General features: G+C 36.5%; 1 protein-coding gene across 1 annotated transcript; it reads right to left on the bottom strand.

The window, feature by feature from the left end:
* Positions 1 to 23: 23 nt before the first annotated feature.
* On the bottom strand, positions 24 to 16,230 carry LOC103995984 (cation transporter HKT1;5). The gene is made up of 3 exons (XM_009416767.3): positions 15,043 to 16,230; positions 538 to 756; positions 24 to 386 (listed from the first exon to the last, which is right to left on the bottom strand). The coding sequence occupies exons 1-3, from the start codon at positions 16,176 to 16,178 to the stop codon at positions 188 to 190; spliced, it is 1,554 nt and encodes a 517-aa protein (XP_009415042.2). The 5' UTR covers positions 16,179 to 16,230; the 3' UTR covers positions 24 to 187.
* Positions 16,231 to 20,864: the final 4,634 nt, after the last annotated feature.

Below are 20,864 nucleotides of genomic sequence, written 5' to 3'. Positions count from 1 at the left end.
TTGGACGTTTAAGTTGATCGGATTCTTCTGAAGAGGTCTAAATCATTCTAGATCTACATACATTATATTATACATATAACAATCTTACACAAAAACAAAAGTCATGGGAAGACCAAATTACGGACACAATACTGTAGACCAGACTTGGAGATCGAGACAAATTATACAAGAAGACGCAGTGGAACAACTATATAAACTGCCAATATTTGCCACCTCCCATGCTAAACTTCTTCAACCTGCCGAAGAACATGACAGCAATGAGCACAAGCTTCCCTTTGTTGCTCCATTTCGCCGAGAACCCAGCCGACACGTCTTTGCAGTGCACGTCCGCCTTCACTTGCCGCTTGCAGCTGTAGCCCGTTGTGTACCCCACAGTTCCGTATGCACTACCACAAGTTCACAAAGCTGTTAGTTCCAGAGAGAGAGAGAGAGAGAGTAACATGACTGCTTTGTGGTGTAAGTTCGAGCTGCATAAAGGTACAGGAAACTGAAGAAAGTGGGATTCCGAGGCTTCTTGGAGAGACGGGACGCACGTACCTTACAACCTCCACAACTACGTTGAGGACGCTAAAGTTCAATGGGTCTCGAGACATCTGCCTCCTCTCTGTGATGCAAATGATGAAGGTGAAGATGGCAATAGAAGACAGTGGTGAGAGGATCAAACCCAGGCCTGTTGTCCTCCTGCTTGTTTCTCCATCCTCGAGGAGCCGCCTGTCATCTTCTCTGGGCAGAAAACAAGTATACGGAGGAAGATACCTGTAACACAGTTAAGTTCGTGAATTCGTTCGTTCAACAAGTTCTTGATGTCTTGCAAATTAAGGCCATCTGTGGATGATACATGAAAATTGAACATCTAAGTCTCTAGGGTTCTCTCTTTTGACAAGAGTTTGAGTGCGATCTGGGCATCTGCCATTTAGGTGTTCACATGTGATGGCCTTCAGTGTGTCACCTCATACCACAAGTGTGAACATTTTAATATCAAGAACTGAAATCATATAATCATGTATCAAAGTTTAGATATAGGTACTTGATAAGGGACAATAGCCTTATCAGTACCTTTCGATATTATTTTTAAAAAAATTATTTGATCTATAAGTACGAGCGCTACAATGATATTGATTTGTAAGAATAATTAGTTATATTTGAATAAGGATTATATATTAAATTTGTATGCGATGTAGATATATATTAAATATATATATATGTATGATATGTCATATTAGGAGACCAAATCAAAATCCCTCCTCTCTCGATAATATTAAGTCGGTAAACGTGAGACAATTAGATTTACCCACGTGGCCTTCCATTGTTATAGGTAGGGACCGATTCTCCACGTAGGTAGAGTTGGTCGAGTCTCTCGAGGCTCACTTATATCGCGATTCACTATATTGCCTATGATATAGAGAAGTCATCGGTGACATGAGGACATGGTATATGCTTGGTCGAGTCTCTCGAGGGTATATTATCGAATCAGACTCATCTTATAACGATAGTGTTGACTTAATCAAACATCATGATTGGTCGAGTCCCTCGAGACCATGGTGATTTGGAGGCTGAACAGGATGAGAATCACAAGGAATTGTGATCGACAAGAGTTACCTACCTTTCTGGGCTTAGTGTGATTGACGGAGATAATGTAAGCGTGATAGAGTTGAATGAGATTGGAGAACCTAGCTCAAGCACCACTTCATAGCCCGAGTCTATTCAAGTACCTAGCATACAGGTTCTGACTTTACGTAGGTCCGACAAAGTATCTCATCCTCCTAAGAGATATGTGAGACATATTAGAGGAGAGGATGTTGAGGATATTGATCTTCAAACCTATGAGGAGGCTATTACGAGTATAGACCCCGGAAAGTGGTAAGAAGATATGAATTCTGAGATGGATTCCATGTACTCCAACAAGGTTTGGAACTTTGTTGATGCACCCAAAGGTATTGTACTCATTAGTTGCAAGTGGATCTTCAAGAAGAAGATCGAAGTAGATGAAAAGGTAGAGACCTATAAAGCAAGGCTAGTAGCTAAGGGATATCATTAAAAACAAAATGTTGACTATGACGAAACCTTTTCACCCATAGTCATGCTAAAATCCATCTGAATTATATTAGTTATTACGACACACTATGATTATGAGATCTAACAGATGGATGTAAAAACCACATTCCTCAATGACAAACTCGATGAGGAGATGTATATGATATAAGCCGAGTGATTCGTGTCCAAGGACTGCCCAGATATAGTGTGTAGATTGCTTAGGTCCATTTATGAACTGAAGCAAGCTTTCTGAAGTTGAAACATAAGATTTGATGAGACGATCAAGTCTTATGACTTCAACGAAGATGAGCCTTACGTGTACAGGAAAGTAAATGGGAGTTGTATTACCTTATTGGTGTTATATATGGATGACATCCTGATTATTGAGAATCATGTGGGAATACTATCAATAGTAAAAGCTTGGTTATCTAGACACTTCTCCACAAAGAACTTAGGGGAAGTGTCCTATATCTTGGGGATTTATATATATAGAGATAGATCTAAGAGGATGTTTGGTTTGTCTTAGTCCAGGTACACAGACACCATTGTCAAAAGGTTTGACATGAAAAATTCCAAGAGATGTCTCATACCAATAAGACATGGGATATCGCTTTCTAGGAGTATGTCCCCAAAGACTCTTGAAGAAAGGATGAACATGGATAGGATATCCTATGTCTCAGCGATAAGTTCTATCATGTATGTCATGCTATGTACTAGGCCTGATATAGTGCATGCTCTAAGTGTCACGAGCAAGTATCTAGCATATCCAGGCTTTGAGCATTGGAAAGTAGTAAAGTGTATCCTTAAGTACTTACGAAGGTCTAGGGATCTTTTACTAGTATATGGAGGAAGTAGCCTCAGGGTTGAAGGCTACATAGACTCGAGTTTCCAGTCCGATGTCGATGATAACAAGTCGAATTCGGGATATATGCATACCTTGAATAGAGGAGCACTATGCTGGAAGAGTTCCAAGCAAGATACTACTACTGACTCAACTATAGAGGTGGAGTATATTGTTGCAACAGAGGTAGCAAAGGAGGGAGTCTGAATGAAGAAGTTTATCAACAGAGAGATTGCTCAAGCAAAGGAACCTAGGTCTCATCAGAAGTCTAAGCACGTTCTAAGGAGGTTCCACCTGATTAGAGAGATCGTGACCTAAGGAGATGTAGCGATGGAAAGAGTTCTATCCGAAGATAACATCGCAGATCTACTGACAAAGTCGTTGTCTCATATTGTCTTTGAGCATCACAATGGTCCGATGGGGATCGGACACATAAGTGATTCACTTTAGATAAAGTGGGAGATTGTTAGTCATAGATGCCCTGTAAGCTAATCATGTGAGTGATGGCACGTGTGACATGATACACATTCTTTTTACTTATTATATTTTGACATTTTATCACTTTATATTGCTTGTTGCATATATATATGTCTATGGATTTATGCAGTGAGAATCAGATCGTGATGAAATCATGATAATGAGAACGATTCGCCTTTAAACACAGACCCTAAATAATCCTGGTCATAGGTTACTCGAGAGAGACATCGAGATAACCAGATAGACTGGTGTATTATATACTCGTCTATATAATGGAGGTAATTGGTCTCATAGTTGCTCGTGCGGGGACACTAGTGCTACAGTGCAAGTGTTCATTAGAGAATGAGTTCACTGATTGAGCCACTCAAGGAATAGTGGATGGTTAATAATATCTCATTATCAAACAACGATTTCGTTGTCCTAGTGGTGTACTTAGTTCTTAGACTTGAGACACCAAAGATGTCCTATATGAGTACTCCATTCTTTTATACCGGACTTATAAGCTTGGAAGTTCTAGATTTAACACAACTAGTTATCGGGAGTGGTAGCCAACCTTACAAGAACCATTGAGTGTCAATAGAGGATCATCCACTCTTGGTGTTGTAAGAGGAATATCTTATGTATTCATGCTTAGATAAATCCCTAGCTAGGGTCATTCGAATTGAGAGATAAAGAGTTCTCCAAGAGAATCTGATTAGAGCGAGACTCGGATAGAAATTGTATAGGCCTGATAGTACCATGCCCAGTATACAGTCTCTGGGGTCTTAAATGGATGAGGGACTATAGATACATAATAACCTAGGACAAATAAGTCTAAAGGATTGGATTCCCCTATATCTCTAGGGACTGCAGCGTAGTGGCCTAGTACGTCCGTAATCGATAAGTCGAGTAAATTATTATAAAGATAATAATTCATTGAGCTAGAAGAAGTTTTGACAAGTATGACTTATGGCCAACTTGATATTGGGCCTAGAGTGTCACACACATATAGTAAGCATTTCAACGAGTAGAGGTTCAGATATGAGATATCTGCTAGAGTCCTTATCTTATTGGATATCCAATAAGCTCATGAATTATTGGATCCTATGGATGAGATCCAATAAGAGCCAATGAGAGATTATTGGATAGAGATCCACTAATCTAAGAGACTTGGGTAGTTGGATAGAGATCCAATACCCAATAGGATAGGATCCATTAGGGTTAAGTTAATAGGAGGCCTCTATAAATATGAGAGAACCAAACATACATAGGCTAAAGGTTTCTTGGTTGCCACCTCATATTCTCCTCTCCCCTTCTCCTCCTCAGATAGCAGGTATGAAGTTTTGGGTAGCAATTTGAGGAGCATCGTCGTAGCCCTTGTTATGATCAAGAGCGACACTAATAGGGGGGGTGAATTAGTGTAGCAAAAAAAATCGTTAGTTTTATAAAATATTCATTTGTTGAAAACCAATCTCAAAAAGTGCTTGACTTTAGAGTAAATGAACTAGCAATTAACTTAGAAAGTAATGACAGTAATGAAAAGTAGAATGGAAATGAGCACACCGAAATTTACAGTGGTTCGATCATTGTGACCTACATCCACTTCCGATTCCTCCTCCGTCGAGGTAACCGGCATTCACTAATGGTCTTCCTTCAATAGGCGAAGACCAACCACCTCTTTACAATGCTTTCTCTTTTTTACGGGTTTAGGAGATAACCCTTACAAGCCTCATACCTCTCTTGAATGATCATAACACTAGAAAAGTAGGAGGAGGACTCTTTGTACTTTTACAATACTTTTAACACCCCAAGACTTCAAGATATTGTGACACTTTCGTGCCCTTTCATGCAGAAAAGGGTGGAGTATTTATAGGCCATAATGACTTCAGAATTGGAGCCAAAAAGTATCATATCCTCGGATTTCGGGGGTACTAGCAATACCAATGCCATTATTGGGTGGTACTACCTCCTGTAGACTGACACTGGACGGTATCACCACTCATTCTAGGCTGTACGACCGCTTGACAAAGCTCAAAGATTGAGCTCTGGTAGTACCATCGCTTGATAGGATGGTACCACCGCCTGACAGTATTAACTACCGGCGGTACCACCACCTAGAGTATATAGGAGATTGAGTCTCAAGCGGTGCCACTGCCAACCGTGACTTCAGGTGCTGAATGGGCTATTTCAACCGGCCCAATTCAGCCTTGTTAAGGGCCCAATTGGCCCCTAATTGAGTTAGTGAGATTACCTCCTAATCCTAAGTCAACTTATGGTCTAACTATGATAATTAAGACATTTAAACAAGCAATCTCTTTCTGGTATGCCAATTTTTCTCTTGGCGAACATCTTGGCGAGCTTCCGGCGAACTTCTCGGTGAACTTCCGGTGAACCCCCAACGAACTCTCGACGAGCTTCCGGCAAACTTCCGACACATCGTCCAAATCTTTGACGTATTGTTCGATCTTTGACTCTAGCCCAACATTTGCTTTATGCCTTATCGCTATCGTAGTTAATCCTGCACACTTATCTCAACATATAGATTATATCAAACAATATACCAATTGATTTCATTATCAAAATATGAGATTCAACAATCTTCCCTTTTTTTTATGATGACAACCAATTGATGACGGAGTTAACCTTAACTCCTCCTATCTATATGTCATACTTGAGAAAAGACAAACTTGAATTCAAGCTTTAATCGATTTTAATTTAGAAATTTCATGTATTGTGCATCATCATAGTTTCAAGTCATCAAGGTATTAAATGCATAATTTCATTACTTCATGCATGATAAAATACTTTGAGCAAGCCTTACATCTACTTGCATGATACGTCATTATAACCTTTATGATACTTATATTATTGCATGGTGATATTCAAAAGTTTACAATATTAAAGAGAATCCGACGTTGCATTATAACATTCAAAAGGTCACAACATTAAAGAGTTCACAACATCAAAAGTTCACAACATTAACAAGTTCACAACATCAAAAGTTCACAACAATAAAGAGTTCACAACATCAAAAGTTCACAATATTAAATAGTTCATAACATCAAAAGTTCACAACATTAAAGAGTTCACAACATCAACAATTTATAATATTAAGGAGGATCCGTCAACTTCTCCCCCTTTGTCATCAACAAAAGGACATACATTAGCTATTCAGGTGGTGCTAAATCAAAATATCTAAACAGAGTATTAAGTTGTTGATGAATTTGTTGCAACTCATTTAAGATTTGATCTTGACGTAGTTCAAATCGATCCATTCGAGTCCCTATGGCATCAGCAAATGAGGAGGGTGCTTGCTCTGTTGGAGGTGTTGCCTCAAAGGGACTAGTAGGAGGAGATTGGTTTTCCCTAAATATTGGTGTTTCAGGTTCTGGATTAGGTGGGGTGGGTGGTCAGTCCTCCTAGATAATCTAGTTCAAGCCCCATTTCTGACTATACATCTTAATCTTCTTAGCAGGTTTCTATTTATGATATTAAACCTATCTAGTTTCAAGATTTCTTCGTCAGGTGGAATGACTATGTCATATGCATGGATTAGTCTAGTGATTAAGCCACCATATGGAAGCATCATATCCTTTTTTGATAATTCAATCATGTTTTGTTATATCAAGTAACCAAAACAATTGTCATGTCCCTTCATAATCCAATACATCGTTCCTACTTCAATTTAGCTAACTTCATCGTGATGATATTGCTTTAGAAGTATAATACTTATCAAGATGTGATGAAGTAATTTGTGTTGAAAGATAGTAAATGTTTATAACTTTTTGGAAGGATAGACAAGTTTGGATTACCAAAAATGGTACATAAGGCTTCAGAATAAGTGGTCGCAATTGATTCTTCATCCTATTGTCCTCTAAAGTAACAACTTCTCATTTTCTCAGAAATTCCTATGAGGTTGCAAATTATGCTATCCATAATGGGTATATGATATCCTAAGAGATAAGTAGATAACCTATCGTGTTCATCCATATGTAAGTTGTTGTAAAATAACCTAACAAGTCTAGGATAAATAGGTTCACTTATTTGAAGAATTGTAAGGATATTTAGGTTAGCAAACCATTGAATTGGTTCTAAATTACTCAATTCTTCTAAAGCTACATATTTACCCTTATGAACATTTCTAAATACCACATGCTATGTCATGAATAGGGTTCTAGTAAGACCATTACTCTTCAAAACTCCTTGAGTTGTGGAATAACAAAAAACCCAACATTTCATATTTTAAAGTTTTCGGATGTAAATGCTTTATCTTGAATAAAAAAGATGCCTTAGGTAAATTTGATGTAAAATCCGATGAAGGAATTTTTCTTGGCTATTCTTCTATCTCTAAGGTCTTTCGTATTTTTAATAAAAGAACTTTGGTTATAGAATAGTCCATTCATATTGTTTTTAATGAAGTTTCCGAAGTTAAGAAAATTGATCTTGATGGTGATGTTAATTTTGATGCTTTGAATTTAAATAAAACCCTTTCTTCATCTAGCAACTTGGATGCATCTTCTTCCGAAACATCCTTACCCAAGGAATGGAAGTATGTAGATGCTTATCCTAAGGAGCTAATCATGGGAGACACAACAAAAGGGGTTTAAACTCATTCTTCTCTTAAAAATTTTTGTGCAAATGTCACTTTTCTCTCCTAAATTGAACCTAAATGCATTGACAAAACCTTGTAAGATGATTCATGGGTCATCGCAATGCAAGAAAAGTTAAATCAATTTGAGAGAAATGAGGTGTGGAAGCTTGTTTCAAGGCCAAATGATCATTTAGTTATTAGTACTAAATGGGTCTTTAGAAACAAGCAAGATGAATTTGGTATTGTGGTTAGAAACAAGGCTAGATTAGTGGTCAAGGGTTTCAACCAAGAAGAAGGTATCGACTATGAAGAAACCTTCGCTCCTATGACACGATTAGAAGCCATAAGGATGCTCCTTGCCTATGCTAGTAGTAATAATTTTAAGTTATTTCAAATGAATGTTAAAAGTACTTTTTTTAATGGCTTTATTTCCAAAGAAGTTTATGTTGAATAACCTCCCGGATTTAAGAATGATAATCTCTCTAATTATATATTTAAATTGACTAAAGCTCTCTATGGATTGAAACAAGCCCCAAGGGCTTGGTATGAGAGACGTAGCTCATTTCTTATCGAAAATAATTTCTCGAAAGGCAAGGTCGATACTACATTATTTATTAAAAAATTTAAAAATAATTTTTTTATTGTTCAAATTTATGTTGATGACATTATTTTTGGTTCCACGAATGAATCTTTATGTGAATTATTTGCCAAAAGTATGAGTCTAGAGTTTGAAATGAGCCTAATGGAAGAATTAATTTTCTTTTTAGGCTTACAAATCAAACAACTAAATAATGATATTTTTCTTAGTCAAATAAAATATACTTTAGATTTGCTAAAAAGTTTTAATATGGATAGCTCAAAGGCTATCAATACTCCTATAAGTACCTCTACTAAGTTAGACATTAATGAAAGTGGAGAAAGCTTTGATAAAAAAGATTATAGAAGTATGATAGAAAGTTTACTATACCTCACCGCAACTAGACTGGATATAATGTTTAGTGTAGAACTTTGTGTTAAGTTTCAATCTAATCCTAAGATATCTCATCTTAAAGCAAGCAGTTAAGAGAATTCTTAGATATTTTAAAGATATCACTAATCTAGGATTATGGTATCTAAAATTCGAGAACTTTAAACTAATTGCTTATGCTGATGTGGATTTTGCTGGATATAGATTAGATAGAAAAAGCACATCCGGAACATGTCAATTTTTAGGACACACACTTGTTTCTTGGTTTTCCAAGAAATAAAACTCGGTTGCACTATCTACAACTGAAGCTTAGTATATTGCAGCTAGTGCATGTTGTGCACAAGTTATGCAGATGAATAACACTTTAGAGGATTATAAGATTCATCTTAAAAATATTCTCATAAAATGTGATAACACAAGTATAATATGTTTAACAAAATATCTCATTCAACACTCTAGAACTAAACATATTGATATTAGACATCACTCTATACGAGATATGTCAATGATCATGATGTAATCTTAGAGTTTATTAATACGAAACATCAATTAGTCGACACCTTTACAAAACATTTAAGTGAAGAACAATATAATTTTATTAGAAGAGAGTTAGGAATGTTAATTTATCCAAATGCATGAATTTGATGTATATCTTTTCTGGACTATCTTTTTGTATTTCATAAATAGAGCTTTCATGAATTTATTTTGTTTTTATCTTCCTTGATATTAAGTTTACTTCATATCCTTACTCTATCACTTAATGATGTTTGATACATGGAATTCATTGACAAATGCATCTCTCACAAATTTCACTCTTATGAATTTTTAATGAGAAATGGATTTGATGTAATGCTCCTCTCACTATGAAGTTTTATTCGTAAATTTCTCTTTCATGTGATACTCCTCTCCTATGAATTCCTCCTTATTCCTCTCATGAAAGATGAATTTTCTGAATTCCAATGGATATCATGGTCTTTGAAAGATGAATTTTAGTGTGTGATGATTACTTGCAAGATTGGGGATTTGATTTCGTATAGATATCTTGATCCTTTTCATGAATCCCTTCTCTTTGTCAAAATGAAAGTATGTTTTAACGAAAACTTATTTATCATTTTTGACTTAATTCAAATCATTTCATAAATTTAGTTCTTAATGGATTCCCTCCTTACCTTCCTTCCTCTTCTTCATGCAAAGTTGTGATGACAAAGGGGGAGAAGTTGATGGAATCTATCGCTTTAATGTTGATAACATTTAATGATGAGAACTTTTAAATGTGAAACTTGAATTTTTATTTTATCATACTTGCATTATTGAATTGTTCTCCTTTTTGTTGATGACAAAAGGGGAGAAATAATACCAAAATATGGTAAATTGATGATAAATGTATGCAATGTATTTTATCATATATACTTAAAATGTTTGTTTGATAAATTTCATTCATTATGATAAGATATCTAGAGCTTAACTTGGTATTTTACAATTGATATCTTGTCATAGGATGATGAATTGCTATCTTTATCATCTTTCATATTTGAAATATTATACTTGAAAATAGACATCAGGCCTTGACATCATTTTGATAAATACTTGGCATCGTATTTTGAGAATGTTAAATCATGATAGGAATCATGATGTGCATGTTGATAAGTTTAATGAACTTAACTTATCGGTTTGATTCTTAAATTCAAAGGTCTTGAATTCAAGAATGTCTTTTCTCAAGTATGACATATAGATAGGGGGAGTTAAGGTTAACTCTATCATCAATTGATTGTCATCATCAAAAAGGGGGAAATTGTTGAATCTCGGATTTTGATGATTAAGTCAATTATAAATTATTTGATCTAATCTATATATTGAGAAAAATGTGCAGGATTAACTACAATAGCAGTAAGACATAAAGTAGGTGTTGTACTGGAGTCAAGATCGAGATCTCGTTGGGAGTTCAAGAGTTCGTCGGAAGTCCGGACGTTCGTCGGAAGTTCTGCCGGAACTAACCGAGAAGTCCAAGAGCTTGCCAAAGAAGCTCATCGGAGCTCGCCAAGAAAATCGTTATAAAGTCTAGGAGCTTACCGGGAGTGCATCAAAACATCGCCGGAAGTTCGTCGGAAGCTCGTCGGAATCGGGCCGGATTGAACAGCCCATTCAGCCCTTGAAAACATGGTCGGCGGTGGCATCGCCTGGTGACCAAGTCCCCCAAGTAGTCTGGGCAGTGGCACCGCTCAGACTGGGCGATGGTACCGCCAGCAGTTAATATTGCCAACGGTGGTATTGCCCCTGTCAGGCGGTGGTACCGCCAGAGCTTGGTCTCTGAGCTCGGTCAGGCGGTGGTATCGCCCAGTGTCAAACTGCAGTCGGTAGTACCACCCAGTAATGGCAATGGTACCGCCAGTACCTTGAAAATCCGGGATGAGACACTTTTTAGCTTTATTTTTGAAGCCATTGAGGCTTATAAATACCCTATCCTTTTTTGCATGAAAGGGCACGAAAGCATTGGCATAGTCTTGAATTCTTGAGTCTTAAAGTATTGTAAAAGTGAGAAGAGTTCTCCTCCTTCATCTCTTAGCCTTGTAACCATCCAAGAAAGAGGAGTAAGACTTATAAGGATTGTCTCCTAAACCCGACAAAAGGAGAAAGAGCTGTAAAAGGTGGTTGGCCTTCGCTTATTGAGGGAAGGCCATTAGTGGACACTGGTGACCTCGAAGAAGGAGGAATCCGAAAGTGGATATAGGTCACAAAGACCGAACCACTCTAAATTCTGGTTTGCTTTTCAATTTGTGCGAGTTACATTACTGCAAGCTACATTACCTTCTTACTGCATTCTCTACACTTCCATACACTTTCAAGTTAAACTCCTTACGAAACGATTTTTATCAGAATTGGTTTTAATCGAAACATATACTATTGAAAGTTGTAATTTTTTCATTGCACTAATTCATCCCCACCCTCTTAGTGCCGCTCTTGATCCTGACAGGTTTTATGCGGAATAATTCATAACTATGAACCAAAAAATTGATTTTTGACTCCTTAACCCTACTTGTGTGTTCGTGTGTGATTTCAAGTGTATTCTAAATGTTATAAGTCATTTCGCAAATAGAAACTCTCGATTGAATTCATTTTTATCCAAAGTACAAAACAAAGCATTCATAGCTTAGGCGTTCAAAGAGAAAATCTTCTTCTCCAAGTCATTCCAATCGCTCATTGGAAGAGAGGACTTTTGAAATATGTTTTCAACGATATTCCATAACTCAAAATCCATAGAAATTAAGAATATCTTAATCCTAGTTTTCCAATACATGTAATATGTCTCATTGAACATTGGAGGATGAGTGATAGAATGACTCTCTTGATTACTGGCAAAAGCCATCTCTCTTGGTTTTTAAACGAAATCGAGAGTAACTTAGCTCTGATACTAATTGTTAGGATCAAGAGCGGCACTAAGAGGGGGGGGGGGTGAATTAGTACAATGAAAAAATCATCGATTTTATAAAATATTCATTCGTTGAAAACCAATCTCGAAAAGTGATTGACTTTAGAGTAAATGAACTAGCAATTAACTTAGAAAGTAATGACAGTAATGAAAAGCAGAATGGAAATAAGCACACCGAAATGTATAGTGGTTTAGTTGTTGTGACCTACATCCACTTTCGATTCCTCCTCCCTTAAGATCGCCGGCGTCCACTAATAGTCTTACTTCAATAGGCGAAAACCAACCATCTCTTTATAGCACTTTCTCTTTTTCACGAGTTTAGGAGATAACCCTTATAAGCCTCACACCTTTATTGAATGATCATAATACTAGAAAGGGAGGTGGAGAACTCTTTACATTTTTACAACACTTTTAATACCCCAAGACTTCAAGATATTGTTCACACTTTAGTGCCCTTTCATGCAGAAAAGGGTGAGGTATTTATAGGTCCTAATGGCTTTAGAATTAGAGCAAAAAAGTATCATATCCTTGGATTTCAAGGTACTAGTGGTATCATCACCATTATTGGGCGGTACTACTGCTTGCAAACTTACATTGGGCGGTACCATCGCTAAGTCTGGGTGGTATGACCGCCTAACAGATCTCGGAGATCGAGCTATGGTGGTACCACTACTTGATAGGGCGATACCACCTCCTGACAGTATTAATTACTGATAGTACCATCGCCTAGAGCACTTGGGAGACTGAGTCCTAAGCGGTGCCACCGTTGGTCCTAGCGGTGCCACAACCGGCCATGACTTCAGTTGCTAAATAGGTTAGCCTCTAACTGAGTTAGTGGGATTACCTCCTAATCTTAACTCAACTTATGATCTAACTATGATAATTAAGATATTTAAACAAGTAATCTCCATCCGGTATGTCAATTGTTCTCTCGGCAAACTTCCGGTGAGCTTCTGATAAACTTCTCGGCGAACTTCCAACGAACTCCCGACGAACTCTTAGCAAGCTCCCGAAGAACTCTAGACGAGCTTCCGGCAAACTTCTGACACATCGTCCGAATCTTCGACGTATTGTTCGATCTTTGACTCCAGCACAACATCTGCTTTATGCCTTACCACTATCGTAGTTAATCCTGCACACTTATCTCAACATATAGATTAGATCAAATAATTTACTAATTGATTTCATTATCAAAATCTGAGATTCAATAACCCTACTATGTGGATCATCGCTAGAGAGGAGGACGTTAGACCTCCTTCATCCTCTCCTATAGATCTATAGGGATCCAGGGATATACAATCTCTCTAGGTAACACAACTATCTCATACGTGGTTTTTAGTTTCGTAGATTTTGTTCACCAATCTTCGCACGACGATGAACACCTTTTTGAGAAATTTAGGATTTTTATTTTCTATTCTTCCGTTAAGCATGTGATGTCGCCCCTAGATTTTCCTACACTTGTGTTACCGCATGAAGTAGAACTGTTGCGTGTGCAGTGTCACCTATAGCCAAATCCTACCATTGTAGGCAGTAGTGATACCACTCAAGGTAGCCGCTGCCCACAATCGCAATTGTCACACACAGCAACACCATCATAGGACTTATGTTGCCAAGGCTATTGGACAAGTAGGCATCCGTCCAATCTTATGGCCGGTGACCAATAGAGACTACCACCCTTAATGGTGCTATCGCCAACAACAAGCTACCGATGGTAGCTCATCGATCAAACATGGACAGCATGCCATCCCCGGCTTTACTTATATAAGGCAAGAGACCTTGCATCACTTGCAAGCAATAAGATGAATGATATAGAAAAGCAAATCAATAACACATATGAATCGTTCAAGCACTAAAATCATGCTTTTGTAATCATGCTTTTGTTACGTAAAAAAAACTTTAATGTCAAGCACTAAAATCAAATAATGTGTATAGCTTTTGATATCATTTAGAAAACTTTTATCTAATCTACAAGTATATCATCATTCAATTTGAAAACTATAGCGATATTGATTTACAAGAATAACTAGACTTGTATTATCATCTCTTCCTATTCTTTAATAAGATAACTATAAATAATGAAATATGGACTAAGGAGAGACGAGAGAAGCGTTGGAATTAAACTTGTTCAAGTATCATAAAGAGGTTCATTTCATCAAAAAAAATGTTCATTGCATCAAGAGAGAGATTCATTACATCAAGAAGATAAAATGGATTAAAAGTCTATGGAAGGATAAGTCAAATTGGTTATTGGTTCTTGAAAGGGTTTCTTGAAAGAGAATGATTCATCTTAAATATAATTAATGTAATATATCTTTGGGGACTATATAAACCTCATATGTTGGGTGATAGAGAGTTTCTGAAATTGTAAAGAGTTTTCTTGAGAGAAATATTGAAAATTGAAGCTTGTCCTACTCTTCTTATGTTTGATAACTCCATCCCCTCTTCCTATCAACATCAATAAAAAGATCTATAATCTCTCTTCTGTATGTTGTCACGTCACATATTGAGTCCCTAAGAGATCCTATCAATTTATAGATGAAAGTAGATGGTCTAGGATAAATAATTAAGATATTCTTTTATATTAAGTCATCTTCTAAAGAATCCTATCATAATTAAACTTTCTTTCTATTGATTTATAAACTATAGTCAAAATCTAATTCAATCTATTATATATCTTATCCAATTAAAAAAATTTATAATCTAAGAAAAAAAAAAGGTGTACTAACATCATCACGACAAACAGCACCAGGATGGCCGGAGAGATAGCTGAGAGGTCAACAATGGATTCTCCGGCGTAGCGTGAGTTCACTGACAGGAACAAGGCACCGACGATCTTCTGATACGTGCTCAGCCCAGTTATGCTGTCGGACGTCCACTCCATGCAGCAGAACAGTATGAGTTGTAGCAGCACAAGCCCCGCCACGGTGATTGCCAAGTACAATGCATGAGGGCCAGGAAGCAAGTGATCATAACCCATCTCCCCGTAGTTATTTAGCAGGTAATCGTACTCCTGCCGCTTGGTGAGCTTCTTCAAGAGCCAGATGACTGCCCTCAAGCTCGAGGCGTACATCGTGTTTCCGACGAGTGCTTGCACTATAACTATCAGTAGGAGGCCAGAACAAGTCCTAAACACCACCATATTCTCATTGGTGAGCACGAAGCCGCAGTTGGCGAAGGTAGAGACCGTCGTAAATATGGAAAACATGGACGCATTGATACCCTTTCGGTCAAGCACAGTTCCGGCATCTGGGACAAGTCGCAGGTAAACAAGGATGAGCAAGAAACCAACCACGTGAGCTACTATGAGATAGCCCAACACCACAAAGAACAGGTGCTTTCTAGAGCTAGATTTCATGTCCAGTACTGTCATGTCGGGAGGCATCAGGTCGGGTTTCTGGTGTCCGAGCTCAGCTTCATCGGAGAGAGTCGCGAGTTCCATGCCAGATGCATCGAGTGAAGAATCCTTCTTCTGGGACTTGATCTTTGCGAAGTGGAGACCAAGCAGGGAAACGAAAACCTCTCCTCCAGTCACCATTAGAAGAGTTAGAACTCCGAGCTGGTAGTTGGAGAACACCTCCATCTCCATGGCATCCATGCTTGAGACAGTGTTAGCTGACGCCGACATGAAGAGCAGGTCGACGTTGGTAGGCTTACTCGTTACGTCTCTCAGAGGCAGTATCTTTAGAAGTAAGAAACCAGCCATAGACAAAGAGAAGAAGTAGCAGGACTGGATCCAGAATGGGTTAGCCTGAAAAAGTAGAAATCGATAGAGAGAGGCGACGAGGGTGGGAATAGATTCAATGGAACGTGAGAGTTTATGGATGAAGCTTTTCGTATGAGAAGTAATGGCCGTGACAGCCATGGCGGTCCCTGAAGGCAGGAGTTTGGATGCAGCTATTAGGGTGGGTGGGGAGGTATACATATATACGCACGGCAGAGGTGCAAATTTAGTTTGCCATCTTCCTGCGCACATTCGGAAACAACTTCTTCTACCAATATAAGAATTCAGATATATATATATATATATATATATGTATATATATATATATATATATATATATATATGTATATGTATATGTATATATATATATATATGTATATGTATATATATGTATATATATATGTATATATATATATATATGTATATATATATATATATATACATATGTATATATATATATATGTATATATATATATATATGTATATATATATAATCTAGCTGACAAACTGCATTTGCAGGCACCAAAATGCTAGATTAGCTAAAATAGGGGTGAGTGGTGCAGGGTGGGATAATTAAAAATAAAAAGCAAAGGTATAGTGAGAGGTGATGAAATCAAAAAGTTTGGAAAAGACATGTGAGGATGTTAACTCATATTTTCAATCATAATTTAATTAATTTTTTTGATTAATTTAAATAATATTTAATAAATCTAAGTAAATATAAAATAACTATATTAAGAAAAGTAAATGAGGTGAGAAAACTCACTTTGGGTGGAAGGACGATATATATATATATATATCAATTAATATATCCGTTAATATATCATATTCCTCGACTTGTTCCTCACTTAGATATCTCACAATACGTGTTTTGTTACTGTAAGCTCCCAACTATTTATTAATTTTAAAATATGAAGTTTACAATGTCTTTATAAGTATAAATGTTTCTTGGATGAGTATCACATGCCCCCATTCTATAACATAGTCGATAGGGATTCATAAGATGAAGATAAGTATTTATCCTTAGTTTATTACCACACATAATTCCTTTTAGAAAAATGATGGGTATAAATCGATAGGATGGTAATAAGTGACCACCCTTATATAAATGTCAAATAACTCCTTTTTTAAAAAAAATTAAAGATTGAGATGAGACATATGTCCACTCTAATGTATTTTACTATGTGCATAATATACCCTTTAATAATCCCATAAAGGCTCAAGCCCAAAGTGTAATATAAATATATTATATGTTCAAATTTTACTATAATCTAACAAGAAAGTAAAATATATATAAGATGAATTCTCTATGAAAATTTAGGCCCATAACTTTGATGTAAGAATCCGAAGCTCTCCCGATCATCTTAAATCATGATAATTATATGATGGGGCTCTGATCCCCAACATTAACAAAGTGTTTCTTGTGCTATTCCCAACACTGAGAACACTGATTCCATAATTCAGATGCCTTCATATGCACCGCAAACAATAAATTTAAAATCCTTGTATTCTCTACAACTTCATTGCTTATAGATTTAATCTTTACCAAAATTAGATAAAAAGTCAAATGACTTATGATTGATAGATAAGTCTTTTGTCATCTTAACTTAGGTTTAAGTATTTTGGATAAGTAATTTCAATTCAATAAAATTAATGAGTTAAATTAGAACGTATGTCAAGGCGTAAAATCATCACCTTCATGATGAGGACGAGAGATGTGAAAGTGAAAATAATATTATGATTTAATGTTACATCGAAAGATATGAGAGCGTGAGAAGATCTAAATGGAGTTTTAGAGAATAGATGAGTCTACTAACACTAACTTAAGTGTTTAAATATTTTCAATTCATGATTCAAACTTACCGAAATTAATAAATCAATATATATTATTATGACAATATCTCGCATATGCAAGAAGCCTCTTTTCACCATCTTATCATCCCAATTCCTATACTGTTTATCAAGACAAAAGCTAAACCCTCTTAGTTTCTCCGGAAATGTTCTCGCTTTAATTTTCAGCAACCTTTTGCCTGTCTTAATGCTTATTCCACTCTGATGTATTGTTTATTGGCATGAACCATTCACATGTGTAGCATTTTTAGCTCCTAATCTTGGTGTGTTGCAAGAATACTTTTACATGTGTAGATCATTATGCCAAGAACAATTATCCTAGCAGAGATATGGACACGAGGCCATTACAATATGATGTGCCAAATCTTATAATCTTGTGTTGCAGATACTGATCAGATATATAATTTCGTGTGCAATATTATAAATGCTAAACTTTAGTCTTAGAATATGTACTTATCCATTATATGGCATTAAATAATTAACTAGCATCCTTAAAGTAGTTCTACAATGTAAAGAAAACAGTAAAAACTTATGCAAGATTAAGTAAAATAATTGTTTCAATTCTGTTTATCACATTCTCATGCTTAATATACACTATAAAATATTCTCAGTAATTATGAAGCAACATATCTAAAAGGTATCTTACAAGTATGATATCCAATATATATATATATATATATATATATATATATATATATATATACATATCAAATGATGGTGTTCAACTTGTCCAAGGTTAACATGCACCAGAATTTTAGCTTAGAACAATGAGGTAAAAATATCAATCTACAAGCTCTTAAAAGATTGAAAGTTGAATGTCAAGTTAACTTTGCTTGAACAAAGAAAAAAAAAAGACAAACATATAGGTGCATTTAACCAAAACCCTAATTGGGTTATAAAGCCTCTTCACAGTTGCAACCCTAGTTTGCTGTCAGATGGTGAATTAAACGTCAATCAACAGTATGATGTCATAAACAGCTCAATCATTGGCCATTGTGGATCGATCTGCCATCCCCTTGACAACGGATAGATACAACACTGAAACCAGCACTAAAGCAGGCTTTCCACGTTACATTTGCCTCACTATGTTAGAAAAAGGAGCCATGCCAAGTGCACAAGACCAAAGATACGCATGAGACTTAAATAAAATATGTATAAAAGCATGAGACTTAAATAACATATCTATAGCAACAGAAAGCCCAGTAAATGCGCCCGGAGCTTGTGGTCCTTTTGGTAAAGCCACTGATGCTGTGGACAAGCACATGACCTTCTTCCACATTTTGAGCTGATATGAGTCGCTCTTCTAGGAAAAGCACATCGAGGTTGTGCGCATTATGGGGAGATAATGAGAGGTGGGTTCCTAACGAAACCAGTGCTTGAGAGATCTTCTTTGTCTCATCTCTTTAATTTAGTTGCAGGTTGTGTGAAGATTAATCGCTTTCAAGGCACTAAGTAGTCAGCGAATCTAGTGTGCAATCTAATGGTGTAGTGGGTGCTCCACTTTGGCTATGATAAAGAGATCGTACCGGGCTCTTCCAGTGTGCAGTGTCTGCGATAAGAACTAGCTAATCATGATATTTTTCGGTATATTATCTTTTATTCTAAAGGTTAATTGAGTTGGGGATATTGTAACATCTCATTAGTCCCACATCGGAAGTGGACAATGTGTATGATTGACTTATATGAGCCTAATGAATATATTATGTTAACTCTCATTTGGTATCAGAGGATGGCACGGGTCGAATCAACGAACTGGAGGGAGTGATGGCAGCAAATCTAAGGGAGGTCAAGTCACTGAAGAAGTCGGTGGAGGATGACGATGATAGTTGAAGGGTCCCCTCCAAATACTATTTATGAAGCTTTTGGTACATTGTATGCTCTTCCGAATTATTATCCAATCTTCTAGCACTTCGTCCGAAACTTCAGCATATCAACTTTCCCAAGATATTTAATTTTTCAATGCAATATCTAATTCTTTCGGCATGATGCCCGAACCTATAGTACGAAGTTCGATCTTTAGCACATCGACTAATCCTTCAACTTGACATCTAATTTTTTATATGATAATTTTTAGCGCAATGTCTGACTCTCCTGCTCAATAGTTGGCCCTTCGATATTCCAAGTCTATGATCGAAGTATCTTTTATATCACTTATCTCAAAATATATTTAGTCTAATGAACTCATCAATTAGTTTTATCATCAAAATCCGGGATTCAACATACATTAGCTTACTTTTGATTTGAGCTGGGCTATTAACTTTGGTTATCTATTGAACTAAATCCTCCTCCAACTAATGAGGATAAACTTTGGTATTGAAGGTTTTAGTAACCACCATTTAGTAGGCTAGGTTCTAAGGTGTGCTTGAGCTCTGACTTCATTAATTAGATCTAGATTTGCTTCAAGTCCAACCTCTAATTCTTCCTCGACAAAGCATTGAGTCTAAGTAATCGATAATTCTAGCTTGATCAAGAGCACCACTTTGGTTCCATATGCTAAGCCAAAAGGTGATTCCCTAATGGAAGCTTTCAGTGTAGTTCGGTAACTCTCATAATATGCTCAAGAATTCATCCAGCCAAGCTCCCTTAGCTTTTAAAACTCTCTTCTTTAGTCCATCTAGTGCGGCTTGGTTGGTTATCTCAACTTGATTATTAGCCTATAAATGGGCCATTTAGTTGAATCTAAGGTAAATTACGAAGGAATCATAAAATTCTTTGAATTTAGCATTGTTAGATTATATTCCATTATTAGAGATCAATACTTGTGATACTCTAAATTGAGATATGATACTCTTCCGAATGAACCCTTTAGCCTTTTTTCTTTTTGTAAACGATGCTAATGACTTGACTTTGACCCATTTAGTGAAGTAATCTACCCTAACCATTAGATATTTTCTTTGCCCTATAGTTGGTGGGAAAGGTTTAGGAATGTATAACCCTCACTGTGTAAAAAGGCCAAGCTACATCGATCAGAGTCAA

This window comes from Musa acuminata, chromosome BXJ2-1 (genome assembly GCF_036884655.1).
Source record: "Musa acuminata AAA Group cultivar baxijiao chromosome BXJ2-1, Cavendish_Baxijiao_AAA, whole genome shotgun sequence".
Classification (NCBI taxonomy): domain Eukaryota; kingdom Viridiplantae; phylum Streptophyta; class Magnoliopsida; order Zingiberales; family Musaceae; genus Musa; species Musa acuminata.
Note: the sequence above shows the minus strand (reverse complement) of the source record. Positions and strands in the feature narration are given on the sequence as shown.